The sequence below is a fragment of the Polypterus senegalus genome, chromosome 2 (genome assembly GCF_016835505.1).
Source record: "Polypterus senegalus isolate Bchr_013 chromosome 2, ASM1683550v1, whole genome shotgun sequence".
NCBI classification, from domain to species: Eukaryota; Metazoa; Chordata; class Cladistia; order Polypteriformes; family Polypteridae; genus Polypterus; species Polypterus senegalus.
This window is the reverse complement of record NC_053155.1, coordinates 254,490,340-254,513,052: the sequence shown is the minus strand read 5'-3', so window position 1 is coordinate 254,513,052 and position 22,713 is coordinate 254,490,340. Positions and strand designations below refer to the sequence as shown.

At 34.6% G+C, this 22,713-nt stretch overlaps 1 protein-coding gene across 2 annotated transcripts in view; it reads right to left on the bottom strand.

Moving 5' to 3' along the window:
• gpc6a (glypican 6a) overlaps positions 1-22,713 on the bottom strand; it is a 1,322,758-nt gene that overhangs the window by 538,705 nt on the left and 761,340 nt on the right. For both annotated transcript variants that reach the window (XM_039745387.1, XM_039745388.1), the window contains exon 4: positions 4,756-4,921. In XM_039745387.1, coding sequence (XP_039601321.1) covers positions 4,756-4,921 — 166 coding nt within the window. The remainder of the gene's footprint in view (positions 1-4,755; positions 4,922-22,713) is intronic.

Below are 22,713 nucleotides of genomic sequence, written 5' to 3'. Positions count from 1 at the left end.
GTTTTTGTGTAGTAGAGTGGTAGCTCCTGCTGCAATAAATAAACTTGCTGTTCCTGTTTCAATTTAAATAAAGCTGATTTTCCTGAAGTCCTTAGACTCAGCCTCATCTTTTGTGTGCAAGTCAGTGACTCACACCTCACAGTATGTACTAGATACTACTTTCTATTTGGATAAATATTGTATTTGACTGCCAGGGTGACTAGTAATGTGACTTGTGAGCCTTTCACAGACAATGTGAGAAGAGTCACTTCTGAAAATATTTTCACATCACTTTTGCATGGCAAACAAGCTACTTGCTCCCTAAAGACAAGCCTGCTCCATAGAGAACTATCAAAAAATGAGATGGGAGTTGCCAAGGACAAAAAAGATGGTCAAAGACGCTGATAAACTGCAAAGGCAGTGAGAGACATGTAGCAAAAAAAAAAACAAGAGCACAGTGCAGCTATTTTTGGTGTGTGAGCCCATCAAACTGCAAACATGAAAGTGGAATGGTGATGTGGACTGCATTATAGTCAATCAATCATGCTGGCTAGCATTTCCTTACATAATCCAAGAAATATGTACATAATACTCTAATTTTATAAACATTACTATATACAGGAAAATATTGTTTTCACTGAATTTTCCAGCTGATCGAAACGTGTCATTTTGCCTTTTACGATTAAATACTGAAGTGGCTTTATACTGAGTTGGACAGTAACTTTGGAAAGCTGCTCCAGTAACAGCATCTCTTCAGGTCATTCTTGTTTCTGGTATAATGAAGCAATGCAAAATATAAGAATACACAAAGAAGAATACAAGAGGAAACCTAAGTAAAATATCACCATAGAACGTAGTCTCTACTTCATATATTTAATGTGCTCAGACAATTGGTTTGATTTTCACTAATAAATATTGAAGTGGTTTTCTACCCTGCAGTTACACAACCATAGTTTTTCATTTTTTTTTTTTTTTTGGATTGAAAATGTATGTTAACATTTAAAGTGATACATTATGTAAAAAGTATGTACTGTGACCCAAGAAATAATTTATTCAGCCAAGCTATACAGTATTTGGCTATCTGTGGCATTTGGGGTTAGGACAGTAGGGGTGCGTTATCAGGATGCTGAGCTAATGGGCCATTAGTGAGATCAAATGGGATCAGATGCCACTTGGCATAGCCTTGGCAATTATAGAGAGAGACAGAGAGGGGTTTGGGAGTATGTGTCACCACACAACAAACCACCTAGATTGTGACCCAAGTGCAATGGGTGGCACCTCAGTGCCACACTGGAACACTGTGAGGTTTTTTTTACAGTGGCTAGAGTGCCATTCCTGCCACGAACGCCCAAGATTTTCTGCCAATTATAGTACTGACAAAATGCATGATGGTTCTAGTATTAATGTTAATGGAACAGACGTGTTAGCTGGGAAATGGAGGTATTATTAATAGGATAAGGACGGCACGGTGGCGCAGAGGGTAGTGCTGCTTACCGGGTCCTCCCTGCATGGAGTTTGCATGTTCTCCCCGTGTCTGCGTGGGTCTCCTCCGGGTGCTCTGGTTTCCTCCCACAGTCCAAAGACATGCAGGTTAGGTGCATTGGCGATTCTAAATTGTCCTTGGTGTGTGTGTGGGTGTGTCTGTTCCCTGCAGTGGGCTGGTGCCCTGCCTGGAGTTTGTTTCCTGCCTTGCGCCCTGTGTTGGCTGGGATTGGCTCCAGCAGACCCCCGTGACCCTTTAGTTAGCAAATAGCAGGGTGGATAATGGATGGATGGATAAATAGGATAAAGGATTGCTTGATATACATTAATAAGAAGATGATCTGTGCACAGCTTCACATGATGTTGTTTGCTCACTGTAATTGCTACTGTACATTTCTTATGATTAGTGGACTTCTTGACTTATTTAATAAACTGAAAGACAAATTAAAAAGACATCCAAAGCTTTGCAGAATATTTGAATCAATGAAAACATAGTTTTTTTTTTCCTTCATTTGGAAATGTCGCCAATATTTGTAATTGAAGGTACCCTGTTCACATTCTATATAACAGCTGGATTTTATTAGGATACTTATGTACTAAGTTCAAAATATGGCTTCTTAGTGGAATTCTCATAATTAGTTTCATTCATACACTTTCAGATGACACAGGCCGTCTTTTAGTATTGCTATTTAATAAATGATATGCATTTTAATATTTGCACAATAATTTTTTGATATATGATTTTTTTGATAACACTTGATCCTGAAGTAAAGGTAGCTGCTGGACAAGAAAAGATGTAAAGGAATAATTTATACAATGCTAGGCTATTTAACACTATTACCATAAAATATAAAATAACTAATCAATTGATAACTAAGATGACAAAAACGATAGTACTAAAGAAAAAGCTGTCCTATAACACCTGTGAGGAAATAAAGAGTAGAATTAATTTTAAGATATGCTTTCATATCTTAACAGTAAGGAAAAGGACAAAAAGAAGATTAAGCAAAAGGGGAAATTTATGCAGAAACAGAAATGATAATTATATTTTGAATTTTTTGATGTTAGTAAAATGGCAGTAACTAGAGAGAGTATTAAACAATACTATAATGATAAAGATCAAAGTGGTGCTATGATTAAAAGGACTACAAACTAACATTTGAACAACACTTACTATAGAGGATTTAAAAAAAACTTTGTGATTTTATGTGAATGTTAGACAATACAGGCAGAACTCCTACAGAACACAAATTAACATGCTTAAATTGATACTATTCTAAACATGCTATGCTCGCCTATTGAATATGTGCTTCATTGTTTTAAATGTTTTAAATAACAAATATATGAGCATTTGAGCATATTTAGCACACATATTATTATTTAAAACTAAAGCTAGAGTTTGAACTAAAGCAGAGTATTCATTGCACTTACCAAGCATTTTATTATTCATACATTATTTTTTATTGCAGCAGTATTTAGCACAATTCACATACTGTGTAACAGAACTTATTGATTTCAACTTCTTTACTCTAATAACAAGATCTATTGTTTATTCCCAGTGCTTGAGGTGCACATACGTAATTGCTGGTATTCTCTGTTTAAGATGTATTCAATGGAAGAACAGAGGGAGGAGACCCTTGGAGTTTCATGCACTGCAATACAATAACGTGTTCAATAAATATTAAGGGAGATGTGGGGGAGCTTGGAAATGCATAATGCAGGCCAGTATACTGAAAAACACTACCGGGCTGCACCAAACAACTGCTAAAAACTGCCAGGACTTTATACTGGAGCGTACCGGCCCACTTCAATCCCCGTTTACCTCTACGCTATAGCAGAACCTTAACTAACTTTTAATAAGTTTTGCTGCCAGTGTTACAGTAGTGCTTGTCAAAAATGCCTTTTGATTTATATGGCCATGACCTGGTTGTAAAAGGAGAAATAGCATGTAGAACATTTAAATTTGACATACAGTATTTCAGCATACCTCATATTGCTTCTAATGTGCCTGTTGGAACATGGCTGTTTAAAAAGTTGTTTAAATAGAAGACAACTAATGACATCATGCTCACGATGAGCAATAGTCCATGCAACCATAAACAGTGCCATGAAAAGATAAACAACAAAATGGCAAATTCTATAATAAACAAAATTGCCTTGAAACTGAAAACAATGTAACAACAATAAACCTTGCAGGAGATTGAAAATAATGGCAACAATATATCAGTGATAACTCAAACAACAGCTTCTTACCCATTTTTAATTTTCAAGGCAGCATTCACAGTTCCTTCCCCTTAGATTCTGTACCTCCAAAATAACTATTCCTAGTCTGTTTTATATAAAAAAGGTAATTATGCCTTCAGTTATCTCTTCCTTAACTGCTTTTTAAATCAAAGCCACATGTACATTCAGCTTCTTTGTAACAAAGCATTAAGTGCTGATTTTTTTTTTAAATTTGCAAACCAAGCTACAAGTCATGTAAACAAAACCACAATAAGAAACAAACAGTGAAATACAAATCAGCCATGGCATTTCGGAATTATTATATCCCAAATACTTTAAGTATAACACAGCAGATAGTGACATAATTATAACTAGAATAATATATTTATAGAGGGTACAGTTATAAGGTATATGAAGTACAACTAGGACTGAACAAAATTTTAAGTGAAAGTCTGGAATAAATGAAGTTTATAGAAGTCTGCCTCTTACAAAGCACTGTAGCATTGAATGTGTCAAGTTGTTTTGGGCCACATGGGGTTAGCAAGAAACAGCACTCCCTGGCCTTTGTAACAGATCCTTTATACAAAAATGGTGGGTTGTGCACAAATAACCGTGACCCAGAGAGGTAAATAAATAATAAAGAGTCCCAAACTTTGCTTCCAGTCAGTCATAAAAAATATAGGCATTGCTTGTGTGAGAAATAAGGATTTTAGTTATAATGCAACAAGAGAAGAGATGACAAATAAATATGCCAACACTCCTTTAAGAAAAGTATTATTTTATTTGAGTCAGAAATGGCATAATATGCCAGGAAATATCTTCATTAGGTTCCTTTCTGTGCTTCTTCCTTAGTTTTGGTAAGCCACATACAAGACATAAAGAAACTGTTCTCTAGCACACAGTTACTCAGCAGTTGGTTGGCAATATGTGTATCTGGTTTTTCCATACAATATAAATATAATATTGTCACATAAACTGGTAACTGTCAAATCCTTTTGTACAACTTGGGTCAACAAAAGAAGGGCGCTATGTTATTTCTTAAAGTTTTAAGAAGCTGAGCCATGTACTTACCAATGAAAAGATTCCACTCTGGGTCAAGATCAGCTTGGTTTGCAAGGCATCCCTTCATTACATTTAAACAGTAGTTGTTGCAGGGTTTTACGGCTGGTATCCCACGGCAGTACGGACAGTATAACATCTTCATAAGGGCTCGGATGCACCCAGGTGTTGGACTGACCTGTGGAATTTTTAAAATAAAAGTGATTATCCATTTCTTTTTGCTAAGTAGCAGGTAACTCAGGAATCTCATTCTCAGGAAAGTCAGAATTAAGAGGACAGAGATGTTACTGCGGTCCTTTTACCATACTGAACTATAAAGGCAATTTTAGTTTGCAATAAAACAGAAAAAAAATGAATAAGTAAAGGCAGCACTAGAAATTTCATAATAACTAAAAAATGTTATTCTGTTGTCTCAGTTTCATTGCCTTCTTGTGTGAAGGAACTGGGGCACATGGAAAAAGTCAGATAACTTTAAATGCCTCAAAGCAAGTTCTTTGGAAAGAAACATATTATATACAGACACTGAAGGTCCTGAGGAGTTTGTCTAGTCCAATACAGTCATGCTAAGGAAAATGAGCATCTTTATATACAGTACAAATATGACGGACCAGCAAGGAAATGGTTAGCTCATGTGTGGCTTCCATGAAGGAAGGATTTCCTAAAGTAAAAAGGGCCTTTGTATTATTTATTATAAGCATTCTATTACTCAGGGTGGTTGTAAAAAACACAGTGGACTAATACAAAGGGTCCAACTCCGAAACTGAAAGCATATGGAAAACATTAGATAAAGCATTTTCCTATGGCTGATCTTGAGAGTTTCTGTTGTGGATATTCATGTGATTCTGTATGACCACCACCATGGACCTTTCCAGGGCCTTATTTGGTCATACTTCCACCACACCTGGAAGTGTGGCCAGAAGAATCTTGTTAGGCACCTGGAAGGTGCCCTATAAAAAGGAGACACCTCACTCCATAAACTGGCCAGTCAGGAGGAGAGGACAAAGCCTGAAGAGGAGTGGAGGGAGAAGGACTGGCAGCAAGAAGGGACTGAATGGTATTGATGTATTGTGTTGACTGGTATTTTGGGCACGTCAAAGCTGTAAATAAATGTGTGTAGTGTGGCAAAACCTGTCTCCTGCCTGTCTGTGTCCAGGTTAGGGTGCCAGTATGCCCCCAAGTGGCTCACAACATACTTACATAGCACACACAACAGTCCTGCAGCAGAAGCAATCCTGACAATACTACAGCTACAGAAAATATGGCAGGCAGTAGGCAAGTGGTGGTAACACAACATGAGCAACAAAGTAAAATAAATAAAGTAGCCAGGGGATGTTGCCAAAAACCAAAATCTTCACATTCAACAAAGGACAGTTTGCATTCATCACATAATATGCACATGTTTGGTCTGTACTTGTATACTAGGTGCAGACCTGATGAGAATACGCAGACTCATCACAGGCAATGATCAGGCCTGCACAACTGTGAGCGCTAATCACTGCATCACTGTAACAAATATAGCAATACAATACGATGTTTTGACTAAATCAATGAACGTATGACTTTTAAAACTATTGCCAACTGGATAATAAATAATCTGCCATACTCTTGGTACAGGGATTATTAAAATTGTGTAAAGGAACTTCTTATTCTTTTATTGAAAATATGTTCTTTTTATTTACATATGCACTTATTTATTTGGCTGACGCCTTTATCCAAGACGACATACAACATCTGAGATACAACTGGGATATTTCCTTTGGAGCACAGGCAGGTGAAGTGACATGGTCATGGTCACACAGTGTTAGCAGCAGAATCTGAATGCACAACCTCAGGGTTTGAAGTCCAGAGCTTTAAATGCTACACCACACTGCCTGCCTGTGCTCAATGGTGTAGTGAATGTGACATAAAATGGTGAATGCAAAGTCTTCACATTTTTTTTTATTCTCTGGGAAGGAACAAGATAGTAACTGTTTATTCTGGTAATAAACTTTTAAAGGATATGTAACATAATAATGACTACTAAGTACTTTTTTTATTTTGAAAATTATGAAGACATAGACAGTGCTATTCAGTGTTTTGCAGTCAATAATGTGAGACAAACTTTTTATAAGATGAGCACTTTGCAGTAAAGGCCTGAATAATGACTTGAACAAAAGATGATCTACTTTGATGTAACTGTACACAAGAAAAAGTCTTTTACTTTCACTTGTTAACATGGAAGACCCAACTTCACATCATAAATTTTAGACAGACAGACAGACAGACAGACAGACAGACAGACAGACAGATAGATAGATAGATAGATAGATAGATAGATAGATAGATAGATAGATAGATAGATAGATAGGCAGTACTTTAGTTTTCAGTGCGGCATTATAAAGGTGTTTTACTGTATGTCTTTCAGTTCAATTTATGACTGAACCTTAAAATAGAAGCACATTCCTATTAAAGATCATTTGAGAAACATGATGAATGTAAAATCATGGGACCTGCACTAATTCACAGAATGTCTTGTATTTATAATGACTTATTTATGAGGAAAAATAATACAAAATGTGCATCAAAATGTTAAAATGCTGTTGTATTTTCTATATAAACAAAAGGAAAATGAGACCAAAATGATTGTGCGAGAAGTTAACAACTGAAAAAAGAGAAAATCTTGTTATATAAGTATAAAACATCTTTAATTGACACGCATTACCAGATTATGATTAGTCACTACTCTGCATGCTGGGTTGCATAGATGATGTCATGTACTGCAAACACATGAAAAGCGTGTCTTGATTTTTGTGTAAATATTGTTCATGCTGTGTGTGTGTGTATGTGTCAAGGGATGTTTAAGTAGATAAGATAAATCTGGTATGACGGATGCTTTTGCCAGCATGTGTCAAATGATGCTTCTGGAAGGCTTAAAATGCAATACGATTTTGCAGTCATTATGCTAAGTCATGCTCATATTGACAGTGCCAATTTATTTTGATTATGTGAAGAGTCTGGTTTGGGGATTCCAAGGTCTTCTAAGGCTGCTGGGCTAATGTGTATTGCTTTAGGACGGCAGCAGGAGAAGTGTACTTGTGTATTTTAAATGCCATGAAGACCTCTTAGAGAGGCAGACATTTTCTTACATTTAATTTCCATTTTCAGTGATTAAATGAAACATGGAAGGAGGCTGAAGGCACTAATTTGTGCAGCTTCTCTTTCCCAATACTCTGGTGATATGATCATATCAGCCACTTAAACAGTATGTTGTACTTCATATCCTTTTTGCATTCAATGTGTGTTTCCATCTAACTTCTGATAAATCCAATAATTCTTTGCATTTATATAGCGATTTTCTCACTACTCAAAGCGCTCAGCAATTGCAGGTTAAGGGCCTTGCTCAAAGGCCCAACACAGCAGAGTCCCTTTTGGCATTTACGGGATTTGAACCAGCAACCTTCCGATTGCCAGTGCAGATCCCTAGCTTCAGAGCCACCACTTCACCTATAGATAAATCAGCACAAATAATAAAATGATCAACAAATGTTTGCTTAAATCACACAAAACTCATGTTCTACTTGGTCTAGCAGCTGCCCGTGAAATGAACACAGTAACAGTTTGTTTAAGAATATTGCTTTTAACATCTTTTGTTTTCCAGTTTCTTGCATTTACATATTTAAAGGTAAAAGCTATTTTTCTTTCTAATCAACTTATAACTGCTAAATATGTTCTTGATTTTACAGCTTCCTGCTACATATATGACTATATAAATATACTCAGGCTTACATTGGACATGTATATTTTTAAAGGCTCTCCAGAGTCCATTAAACATCAGTGTGAATGGTGGGAAAATTTTTAAACATTTGTGTTAAGTGCTCAGGGTCACTTTATAAAGCATGTAGTGCGAAAAGATAGAACTATGTTTGTAGAGAAAAAAAACAGCAACTTTCCTGACCACATAAACAAAAGCCAAGCTAATGCAATCAGTTTGAAAACAAAAATGTAAAATTGACCTTATTCTTCTTCTTTTGGCTGCTCCTGTTAGGGGTCACCACATGATCATCTTTTTCCATATCTTCCTGTCCTTGTCATCTTGCTCTGTTACACCCATCACCTGCATGTCTTTGCTCACCGCATCCATAAACCTTCTCTTAGGCCTTCCTCTGTTCCTATTCCCTGGCAGCTCTATACTTGGCATCCTTCTCCCAATATACTGAGCATCTCTCCTCTGCACATGTCCAAACCAACGCACTCTCGCTTCTCTGACTTTGTCTCCCAACAATCCATCTTGAGCTGACCCTCTAATGCAAATCTTAGCATCTTTAACTCTGCCACCTCCAGCTCTGTCTCCTGCTTTCTGGTCAGTGCCACCGTCTCCAACCCATATAACATAGCTGGTCTCACTACCATCCTAAATAAGATCAAAGTTCTTAACTCTGTCTAGAAATTACTCCATTAGTGCAAGCTCCAACATATAAGCAATTATAAGCCAAAAATGTCTGTTATGTAAAATAATAAGATATCTAGTGTACGACTGTGCAGTATGTTGTACTGCTAACATTAAAAACATCAATATTGAACAATATTCAAAACATAAGAAACCTTTTGATAAGAACATGCCTTTTCTTACCTGGTATTTCCAAGATATATCAAGTTGAGATTTGAAGATCAGTATAGTGCAGCTTTCTAGTACACTAGCTGATTACCACATGTCAGCTGTCCTCTGAGTGAAAAGCTATTTAAAATTTTATTTAAAATTTGGGAAAAGTTACCCTCATTTTCCATGACTGTGTTGTTGTTGAATAACTGGGTCTTAACATGCATCAATCTGCTTTATCTATGGCATTTGTAATTCTGAACATGTCTACCATGTCTCCTTTGGTTAAACATTGCTTACTCAGTATTACCTTACAGTTCATACCTAGCAGTCCTGCAATAATTGTAGTTGTTGCTTCATGAACTTTCTACTGCACTATAAAGTCCATTTAAATGTAATTTTTATGTAGGCAAATGTCACTGTATGCCTTAATAGTAGTTTAATTCACTGTTTTATTTTGCACTGAAATATGCAGTATGTTACAGGCTGAAGGAAGAATACATTTACTGAGGCTCTCTCTTGTACATACAGGGTTTTAATTTATCTTATAATTTCTCTGTTTTATTGTTTTCAAACAACATTGCAGTATTGTGAATTGTGGGAAAGACAGAAAAAGGACGAGAAAAGAATAACAGCTGGGAAAACAGTGATATGAGGTGCTTAATTTACTTATTTTAAAAATTGTGAAGACATAGACAGTGCTATTCAGTGTTTTGCAGTAAATAATGTGAGACAAACTTTTTATAAGATGAGCACTTTGCAGTAAAGGCCTGAATAATGACTTGAACAAAAGATGATCTACTTTGATGTAACTGTACACAAGAAAAAGTCTTTTACTTTCACTTGTTAACATGGAAGACCCAACTTCACATCATATATTTTAGACAGATAGATAGATAGATAGATAGATAGATAGATAGATAGATAGATAGATAGATAGATAGATAGATAGATAGATAGATAGATAGATAGATAGATAGATAGATAGATAGATAGGCAGTACTTTAGTTTTCAGTGCGGCATTATAAAGGCGTTTTGCTGTATGTCTTTAAGTTCAATTTATGACTGAACCTTACAATAGAAGCACATTCCTATTAAAGATCATTTGAGAAACATGATAAATGTAAAATCACGGGACCTGCACTAATTCACAGAATGTCTTGTATTTATAATGACTTATTTATGAGGAAAAATAATACAAAATGTGCATCAAAATCGTGCATCAATATAGTAGTTGTTGTTTCATGAACTTTCTACTGCACTATAAAGTCCATTTAAATGTAATTTTTATGTAGGCAAATGTCACTGTATGCCTTAATAGTAGTTTAATTCACTGTTTTATTTTGCACTGAAATATGCAGTATGTTACAGGCTGAAGGAAGAATACATTTACTGAGGCTCTCTCTTGTACATACAGGGTTTTAATTTATCTTATAATTTCTCTGTTTTATTGTTTTCAAACAACATTGCAGTATTGTGAATTGTGGGAAAGACAGAAAAAGGACGAGAAAAGAATAACAGCTGGGAAAACAGTGATATGAGGTGCTTAATTTACTGTATCGATTTGTTTTTTGAAGAAAACATAGAACTAATATGCAGTTCCATTGACCCAGTTGCTACAGAGATTGTATGCATCCTTGAGGACAAGGAACTAAGGAGGGGACAGTGTAGCACTACACTATATTCTCTACAGGGGGACGTGAGCACTAAAACATTGATGGGAGCGAACTACACGATTGACAGTGAAGTGTCTAGAGGCATTCCATCTCTTCCATGGCTTTCTAGAAGGCATGTACAGAAAAGACAGTGGCTATTTGGCTAAGCTGGCAATTGGCATCAATCTGCAGGTGCCCCTAATAAAGTGGTCATAGACTATAATTATATACAGACTGCATAAGACAGAAAAAAATCCTAGAAAACAAGCCAGTCTGTTTCAGAAAGCACACATGCGGAAACTACAATGCAAACCAAACACTTTAACTTGCTCATATTTATCATATTGGTGGAAATTGGGGTATTAAGAGAAAGTTCAAGATTCAACATTACACCCTGTAGATAGATAGATAGATAGATAGATAGATAGATAGATAGATAGATAGATAGATAGATAGATAGATAGATAGATGTTTCAATTCTCAAGCTTAAGTGTCATAGCTAACAATATATATATATAACAATAATTTGACAGAAGCACTGATACTACTAATATTTGATATCATTGCTGTGATCTATTAAAAATAAACTATGCGATCTCTCCTTCAGTAAATATTCAGGTACATGCTTGGTATGAAGACCCTTAGAGTCTTGCAATAAATGTCCACATATATATCGATCTCTTTCACATCTTTCAAAGAGTTCAGTGAGAAAACTGACTTCTTTTAATACTTGAAAATCAGGGATTAAAGTTTTTTTCACTGCAGTGTACTTACTAAAACATTACACTTTACATATTTTAGAAACACTTAAAAAAGAAAAAAAACTACATTTTGTAAGGAATTACATGTATGTTAATAAAACACTCCCCCTAGGACTCACTGACAAGTAGATCCTACGTTCTCTTTCACAGATAGTGACACTCCGAAGAAGACACTCTTCCTTATGAGATTGCTAGACGAATATTCATGCAGTTTGAAACTGTTACTTTATTTTTCTCTCCAAGCTCCAGATCCTATCAAGGTTTAGACAGACATGCCAGCAAACACCAATTTCCCTTGACAATATGTTTTAGCTTTGCCCTCGACTCAAACACTGCTTTTATTTTCTGTCAGACTCCCATATTATCTCAACATCCCTTATTATGATCTCAGGAGTTATACTACATTGAATTCCATCCCGCACTTACTTTAATGTAGTTACCTTTGTTATATTGCTAACTCACCACTTAATTTTGATCAGGTGGAATAATTTTGTACTATTTATCATTTCTTAAGAGAGTAGATGTGTGCTTTGTTACATACTGTATATGTTAGCTTAGTAATAGCAAAATGCTTCTAATGTAGATTATCTTAGCTATTCTACAAAATGTGGCTGATTTCTTCGATACAGTTATTATTTTCAACACATAGGAATCTCAGACCTTAGAAATATATTTTTTCTAATGTTAATTTTAATGTTAACCTATAATATGTAAGAATGTATTATTGTATTGGACTTTTTTAATCCATTTAAAAATTAATTTTTAAAAACTGGTATAAGATTCAAGCACAGTGAGATTTTTACTTTCAAGTCTTGTTTAATAATTGTACAATTTAAATACATCAGACATTTTTGCATCAGATAATAGAAAAATAACATAACATAAAATTCATACAGCAGTACATGATTATTCAATTTCCCCCAACACACACCAATAAAATTTACACCTTATGATGCTCTGCAGGGGTTATTGCCAGCCATTATCTCTGATGAAGTATAATAATTTACTTTCATGATGGTATTGCGGTGAGAAATACTCAACTATCGGTACAACACAATGTTTTTTAAGTCATCTTCAAGTAATATATTAGTAATCATCAGCATGTGTGTTCTTTGTGATCCACATTTCTCACATTTGAAACTAATTGTGTTGAAGGATTATGGAAGCTAACAATCTTCTGAGACTGTTTATGATTTAATGAAGATTAATGTGACCAATATGAAAATAAACTATTGTAGTTGTGTGCCGTTCAATGAATACAAAGTTTTTAGAGCTAAACCCAAAAGTACATTTTACAAACAGAGTAAAGTAATTAACTGTTTTTATAGAATATTCATGGACCTCTTCATCCTATTAACTTAAATGTGGATAATGTGACTTAGTATACAAGAAATTCAGTGAAAATTAGATATAGTCTTGATTTTTCCAGGTTATTTAATTTAATGCCCTTTCATAAATTAGGTGTTTACTGTAAATGAGTATACTTCCTTTTCACCAATGAAAGTTCTTCCTTCCACTGAAATGTCTTTCTGTGACACTCTTCACGTCTTTGTTTTCCAACGTCAACTGTATAAAAACCTACTATGTGTGCCATGTGGATTAATTGCTACCAAAACTGAGTTCTAATAAACTCAATAAACCAAAAGGCTAGATATTACCATTTTGCTTTGTTCAGACTTTTCAAACCGAGTGTTCCGCTCATCATTTTTATTTGTCATAAACAACAGTAATTGTAAAAGTGGATGATGTCATCCAGTATCCTCTTTGCAAGTGAGACAGTGGTTACGCACTTAGTGCTGTTACCAGGCACCCTCAGGACAGCGAATTTAATTCTAGTCAATTCCAGTTACCATTGTAATTCATCGTGTCCATCATAAGGCACACTCACACTCCTACCCACAGTTACTGACAACGGACATCAGTCAGCTTAATCTTTATCTCTTTGATATGTGTAGGAGCAGCTAGGAGGAAAAAGTGGACAACGTGCAAACACTATACAGTGAATTCTGTCCCAAATATAACTGCCATACATACCACATTACACTGTTTGTAAACTTATGTCAGACATTTAACACCAAATAGAAGATTAGACATATATAAATGAAAGACCTGTATGTGTGTTTGTATGGAGCAGTCTGCTCTACTCACACTTAACCACAGCCACTAGATGGCGCTTGCATGCACTTTTACATTTTTTCGGCTCTTGTATGTACCTCACTTCTCACCACAAAAGACCTTTGTGCAACAAATGCCACCACACAACAATGACATTGTACTAAGCCCAGGTGGTTCCACATTTCTTCTGCTCTGGGTAATTCTTAAGAGTTATGTGACGCCTGTCCAAGTTCAGGAATAAAGTAAAACTGCTAGGGAGTCTTCGGGTTGTTTTTTGTCTCGAAGACCACACGCAGGTAGTAAACACATAAATCACAAAGTTCCAATTTAGGACGTGAAGGAATAAAAAAATCTAAAAAACTTTACAAAATTAAGAATTATACTTTACCACTTTAGAAAACTTTTCATGATGAAACATGATGAAAGCAATAATGTTTTTATAGGAGTATGCTATATAAAACTAATTTCTACTGTTAATAATAACACATTCATATGCGATAATATTCTCATGTTCTCTAAAATATTGAGGAATAAGCTAGCCTTGTATTGACAAAGATGGTTTTTGTATTGTAATTAGTTATAAAAAGAAACAGGAAGAAAGAAAAGGGAAGGACATGAATTGTGAATTGGGGAGAGCTGGTATGACTGCAATAAAGAAATCCCACTCTGAAGAGTATCCATTGATTTTTGTGCCTCACAAACTGCGCACTTACACATTAGTTAAGTTAAATCATTCATTCTCTCTGCCAGCCATACCTGCCATAACAGTTCTCTGCATTGAAATAACAAGTGATTTGCAGTTGCCCAGTACTGTTTACATATATTGTGACAAATTGGCATGAGAATACCCACAATTTCTTCACTTAGGCCAGTTCCACAGATGTAAGAAGGCAAGATGCATATGTTGGTAATAATCACCTTCATATATAACTGTTGATGTATATAAATAATATACAGTCAAACCCACAGAGTGGTGGAATGCAACATAGGTATGTAGAAAATATGCTTTGGCTGTCTACAACATTGAGATTTTCACCTCATCTGTGCTGTGCAGTGATAATTGTGCAATACAGCAGTACATTACTGTGAGAGTAGAAATATGCCTCCTCAGTGAGGATGAGGAAGAAGGAATAGAGAATGGAAATGTCTGAATTCATGTTCTCAAAGCAGAGGGTCCATATCAGACTGGATTGGAACCAGGCCATCGTCATTACCATTTTTACATAATTATTTACTTTAGTTTATTGTTTTCTAAATAATACATTTTATTTTCATTTCACTGTGTTTTAGTTATTTCCTATATATTTGAGAAAAAAATACACCATGCACAGCCTGAAGGAAAAAAGGAGTTTTGAAAACATGCCATTGAATTTATTTACTCATTCATTTAAAAATTACAAGTAATACACCTTATGAATTAAATATATAAAACAGTTTACAAATTTCCTTCAAACTGTCCAGACGATGTTTAGATGAAAAGAAATTAGAGTTACTATGTAATTGTGCAGATGTTTAACCTCTTCACTATTTTATCCTCACTTTCTTTTCTGGCTGTTGGAATAGTTGCCATTACCTTAGCACAAAACATCACCCCCAATGTCATCTAAAAGAAGAACTAGATTTTCTTTAAAAAATTATGGTTTTCATTTATGGTATGTGTCCATCATTTCTTATGCATTCATCTTATAAAACAATAAGTTGAATGTAAGAGGTTGTAACCGAATTGTAAAAACAACTGTTATGATTTATTTTGTAGGTGACTTCATGGTCTGGGTTAACAAAGACGTACTTTATACTCCCTTGCAAAGTGGCAAATTAAGAGTTGCCTTTTGGAAACCTTTGAAAATCTACCATGTACATTATGTATGTGCATCACAATGGTCCTCTATAATCTATAAGATTCATCAAAGAGTAAAATATACAAAATTTACAAGCTGAAATAACCTAACTTTACAATGGTAAATTATTTAGTAGTTGAAGTCATGCTGAATGCGTCAATGTTTTACGACAGACAATTTCAGAAAAATGGTAATATTTTTAATCAAGAGTTATTCTATGTCTACAGTATACTCTAATCAAGATATTTCAATAAGGATTGAAGTTGGCAAATTTCCTTGAAAAATAAGTATACCAAAATTCAACAAACTTGTTCCACTTGGGGTTGCTTAAAGTGGGCAGACAGACAGACATGACATTGACAAAGAGGTGGTTTTTAAATTACATGTGAACACACCTAAAGTGACCATATCTAAAGTCAAGTGTTTCAGTTAAAACTCCCATAATTATTTCCTTTCTCCTCCAACAAGTAAAAGATGGGCCAGGCAAAATCTGTTGACAAAACAGTGTTGGAATCTTCTCTTGTGGAAGAATTTCCACAGTTTCTTTCTACTCTCTTGACATAAATTGCAGAAACAATCCAGCAAGGCTTCCAAATATACGACATTAAACACACAAAGCAGTCCAGCACTTCATTTCTTCTAATTTAATGTAGAAGTTTCAATGCACTGTAAATTTATGTGTATATTTTGTAGATAATATAACAATAAAATATTGTTCAGCCATAGTATATTATGTCTTCTGAGCATCTTTTCATGAAATAACAAAAATCAGCATCTCAAGAAATGAATGTGGGTGTTTTAAAATGCACAAAAAGATTTAGATAGAGTAATCATTTGTTTAATTGACTGGAACGTCTTAAGTGGCTTGAATAAATGGCATATTTGACTTAAATCATTTCTGACACATAAAACACATGTAAATGACAGAAAGAGGAAAAGGAATGTCAGCAGGCAGGGCATGACGTCTTTATAAAGATGGGATTCTTTCTTTTATTTTTTTAACATGAAATTAAAGTTGCATCCGTTATGAATGAAAAGTTGTGAAGTGGCTTAAGGGCTGTAATATATTTAAGAACTATATAAATATATATATATATATATATAAAATGAACTAATGCTTTTTAAGCACTGCAAGTCTCCCTTAATATAGCCATTTAGGTTATGCAAACTGTATTTTTTTAGTATGATGTAAACATCTAATATTCTTATATGATGCTCTTCAATACAGTGTAAAATATGTATAAGATATTCCATTCTACCTTCATGTAGCACATAGAATACTAGACTCCCAGAGCTCAAGCAATCAGCTCTCAACCTAAGATGGTCTGAAGTCTTTTAGTGTATATTCTTCTGGTGGAAACAACTTTATACATATTCCATATAAATGAGTTTTGTTACATGAGCAGGAATATATTAATGTGGAACCTTCGAGAAAATATTAATCTAGAATTCTACATACTAACAAAAACAGATGAAATAGAATAATTTAGAAAGAAACTGAATCATGGTCCAGATAAAATAAAGAGGATTTTGCACAAGTATGTCTTTAATGGTTTAATAATAAACTAATAAATACTAAAATATATATATTTATATATAAATATATAAATTTATATATAAAATATATAAAATAATAAAAACTAATGTGACATGGGAAAAGAAACATATACAAAATGTCATTATCAAATACTAGTATTTCATAGTAAATAACACACTTCAACTCAAGTATACCATAAATCCAAATATCAATTAATGGATCCATTTTCTGTAACACGTAATAAAATAACTAGTCTGGCTAAGATAGCAATGAATAGCATCTGTATACAAGGACGTCTTGTGTTCTTGAAGTTTCTTTTTGAATTCCACAAACCTCTGCACTGTCATACAAACAAACGAGAGTGGCTGAGAAGTAATAGGGGAAAAGGGAGAGACCAAAGAGCCTCTCACGATGCTTTTAGAAATATTTCTAAGCGCTTCTGCTTGCACCTTTTCATGATAAAACTGAAATTCGTTTATACAATTCAATCCTTTATAAATCCTGTCCAGAGTGCTTTCCAATCTGCACTGATTTTATATTGTCAAAAATTATAAAAATTTTGATGGCTAATCTAGTGCGGTTATAAAGTAATGTAGTCCTGGAGTTTAGGGATCTCAGGCCTGTTGAGGAAGTTTTATTTAATTTAAGTCAAATGATGTCTGAATTCTAATGAATACAATGTTATATAATAATTAATGAAAACTATGTTAATTCTATTTGTTTGATGGTTCCTGGTCTGTCTTTTTTTAACATTTTAGATGAGTATTGGGTTTTACTTTGTTTTATATTCCATTAATATTTCTGCTATTCAGTTAATAGACAGTTGTATTAATTGTAGACTTCATACATATTATCAGGTGACTCAAAGGCATAATACTAAAAGATACTCTTCTGATTAATTAAAAATTAAGGAGAAGAGAGGCAAAACAATATATACTGCATCGTTCCTTCACAAATGAATGAATTCAAAACAACAAACTGATGAAACTTTAACTGTTCAGCTTTAAACAAGAGACAACTTCAAAATATATAACATGTAATGGTTAAATTACATATGGTATAAGTTGGTTGGTTAAACAGTGTTGGTAAAATGTTGGTTAAACAGTGACAGAGGTGTTGAGGATCGTTAGTGGGACAAAAATTGTGACAATTGCTCTTTCGTTCTGATCTGGGATAAGAATGCTTCTTTAAAGATTTTGGTGTGGCAGTACAGATAAAGGAGACATCCTCCTTGGACATGACTATTCTGAAACTGTGAGAGACGCATGAATTTTAAGTTCTGCTGTGTGCTACTTAAAATGTAAGTGTGCAATTTGCAGTGATCAGAGGTGGTGGCTCCTAAACCAACACTGGAAAATGCATAATGATCAGGAATAATTTTGTTCACTTGATCTGACAATCCGAGTTATAAGGTAAACAGTCAAACTATCTGTTTAGCGAAACTAGATACAGATCAGCAGTCAGTTCATGGTGACAAATGTCAACATGGCAGGCACCAAGATAGCTACTGAAGATATAGCTACACAATTAAATCTCACAGGTTAGGTCTAAGTGTGCAGTGTGCATGGTTTAAATGAACTAGTTTGTAATATTATGAAAGTATTTGAATACACAATGGGAGGTCTAAAAATGTAATGTACTTCTTATTGGAAGGATTTAGGGATAGTAGAGGACTCAGCACTGTCAACTGCCAGACAATGTAAGAAGGCTAACAGAATGTTAGGTTATATTACACGATGTGTAAGTCCAAGGAGGTTATGCTCAAGCGTTATAATGTACAGGTGAGGCCTCACATTCAGTACGGTGTACAATTTTGGTCTCCAGGCTACAAAACTGACATAGCTGAGCTGCAAAAAGTCCAGAGAAGAGCAGCTAGGCTGATTTTAGGGCTGCAGGGAATGAATTAGGAAAGAGTAAAAGAGCTGAAGCTTTTCAGTTTAAGCAAATGAAGATTACGAGGAGACATGACTATTTGCTTTCCTTTTCTAGAATAATATTCATGGAAATGCAGATCAAATCTTTCTGCTAATACAATAGCAATAGTATTGATAACATCTTTATGATGAATTAAATAATTTTTAAATTTGTGACAGTAAGAAAACTTGCAAAGTCATATCTCAAACAATAAAATAAACTGCAGTCTGTATTAATGTGTAATATGATGATAGCAGAATCATTTGAAGTATGAAAAGAAACGCATAAGCCTTAAGGCATAAAATTTGGAAGATCTTTCATACCTACTTCTCAGAAAAATATATGGGAATTAGGTACATTTTAAAAGAAAGAACAACTGGCATTCTAAAACCAAAATTATGCAGCCAGGGTTTACATTTATGGTAATCCAGTATATTTTTTTGCTACTGAGCTATACACATAAGCACACATAATGAGATAAGTGTATTTTACTGCAGCTACTCCCTACTATATGTAATACATACATAATCTTGGACACTGGACTCCAAATAGCAATTGATCAGTTATTAAAAATATAAATAATCATTGAATCATGTTTTGTAGACAATGCTCAAGATAAACCTTTACTGTCCTCAATTCTTCATGCTGAAGAATCAACCCTGTTATTTTCACTATTGCCATATTTTATTATTGCACTCTGTGTACTGCCAGGACTTAATATTCACCTAATATACCTTTCCATGAGATGTTCTTAGCAGGTCATGTACCTATAACAGCCTTTTCAGAGGAAGCGAAAGATCATTTTAAATATGCAGATGAACACATTTGAGGAAACCCATTTCAACTTCACAGGAACGTTCTAAGATATCTCTTGTTAATATTCTCGCCATTGCTTCTTGAGATTCACGCAGCTACTTTTATATCTGTTTCTCTCATCTTTGTGATTTAACATTGCTTGAACTGCTGACATCAAAGCCAATAGAAATATATTTGCGGTATCACATACCTTGTAGATAGAGGTCTAAGTATATAATGAGCTCATTTGACAGCGATCCAGTGTTAATAATCAATAACACGGCCACTACCCCTAGGATAGGTTTAACCCTGTGACCAACACCTTCTCCTGCACTTAAATTAATCTAAGCAGCAGTTGTAAATGTGGAAGCTGTCATACATAAATAAATTATAATCTGCTTAGTATGCTGACTTGTTTAAACAATTGAAGAACTATACAATTGTCTCCAGTTACATTTACTTAATCTTCACTCCTACTTGATATAACAGCAGATGTGTGTTTTATTACTACAGCAGCCATGCAATCTCTTTTTAGAAATGGTTCAGACATTTAACATGAAAAAATGAAAAGCAGTCTGAATGCCTTTATCATGTGGTTCAGCTGGTGTGCCCTCCTTGCTGCAGCTGGTTGTAAAGGATCTGTATTTGGTCTATAATGAGAGGTCTGACAATCTTCAGCCCTTTTTTCCATACAGATCACACCTGAGAAAAAATAATTTTCATTTCTCATACAGTTAAATTGATTACTGTTAAAAATCCTCAACGTGTTCTACATGTGATAAAAATTTCCAGTTGACTTAAAAAATAATAATAAAATGGTTTGTAAAATGAGATTTTGGGATCAGCAATTTCATCCTGGATGGCTACTGCCTATCCGCATATTGGTCCCAGTAATTTCTGTACAAATTAGGCATTGTTTCCTCACTAAAATAAGTTGAATTTACTGTGAGATACTCTGTTTTTTCCCTACAGTCTAATGTCATATTGTTAATTAAATTACTCTAGTGTGAGTGTGTGAGCATGCGAATTACTAACATTCTTTTCTCTGCAAAGTGGGTGAATGAATTCAAATAAACAAGTATTGCAAAATGTATTGCAAATTTCTGACACTGAATATTTTCAAGTCTAATCTGATCTAATATTAGACAAAGGATACCCGAGTGAACAAACAACACTTTTTTCTTATTTTCTATGCCTTTTATTGAAAGAAAAAGCGTTATCCATAACCAAATGACACAGTGTTACAAAGCAATTGCCCCCACGCATTTAAAAATTTGTTGCGGCACCTTTAGCTACAATGACTGTAACACTTACTATAATTATACATCAATCTTTGCAATCATTGTGGAAGGATTCAATTTTGAAGATGTCTAGACATTCTTGTTAAGAATTGTATGATACACAAATCCATGGTTCTTTCAATTACAGCAAGTTGTCAAGTCCTGAGGCAGCAAAGCATTCTTGTATCATCACACTACCACCACCATACATGACTGTTGGTGTGATGTTCTTATTGTAGAATGGGATATTTCCTTTACGCTGGACAAAATACAGCTTGTGTCATCTGACAGCTCCACTTTCACCCCATGCGTCAACAACAAATTTGGAGATCATCTGGGTGTTTACTGGTACATGTGAAATAAGCATTTGTGTTTGTCTTGGTTAGAAGTAGCTCATTTTTGCTCAGTGTCTTTCTGACTGTGGTGACATAAACATTGAAATTTGCAAGAGATGCCTTCAGTGCTTAGAATAATTTAAGAATTCTTTCTTACTTCCAAGATGATTATATACTGCACCCTTGTGAAAATTCTAGTAGATGGCTCCACCTGGGAAGATTCACAACAGGTTTCCTCCCACAGTCCAATGACATTAAATTAGATGGATTGGAAATTCTCAGTTGGCCTGTGTGTGTGTGTGTGTTCATCCTGCACTGGGCTGGATTGTTCCTGTCTTGTGTCCGTTTCTTACTGAAATAGGCTTTAGCTTCCCTGCAAATCTGCCCTTGATAAGCAGGTTTAAAAAAGGGAGGGAAGGATGAGTGGAACTTCCAGTTGTTTGAAGAAGTCTCAGTGCCATAGAAATGTTTCTGTAGCCCTTTCAGGACTAATAGACATCAGTAGCAGGTTTCTAATTTTTCTTTCTGGAATTTATTTTACTTCCAATATTATTTGCTGTTGGATTTTTGTCCTGGCAACTTGACTCATACAGTTATGGGCAAAATAAGTAAGGTTTATATTGATCAGCTCTGGTTATAAATAAAAATGTGATTTCACTTGGGCCAATTACTTTTTCACACTGTACCAAGTGGTATAGGATAACTTTGTTTATTACACAAACTAAATAATTTAAAAAACATTTGGTTAGGGGCATTTTCCATTACTGTTTTATTCTGTTTATTAGTTTTTATAAAAAATAGTGGTTCTTTAGCATTTATTGCGCTGTGAATTATTTGAAGATGAGGGTGTGCATTTGGAGTATAGAAGTGGGGAGACTAGAGGTAACTGCAGGAAGGGTTCTGAATTGGGTACATTTTTGTTTAAATCATTTCCTATTCAAAGATTGGGTACTACTACTTTACTATAGCTAAAGTCAGTATTAAATCCTGAAGTGACAGGATTTTGAAATTTGGTTCTGACCTTTCTTTATCATTCAAGTGTCACACTTCCCCATATAAAACACAGACTTGTATTAAGTATATTTTTATCACCCTTTCTCTTTCCACCTAAATTTTAAATACATCATTTTCATCATAACCTCTCTCCGGCCACAAATGATTGCA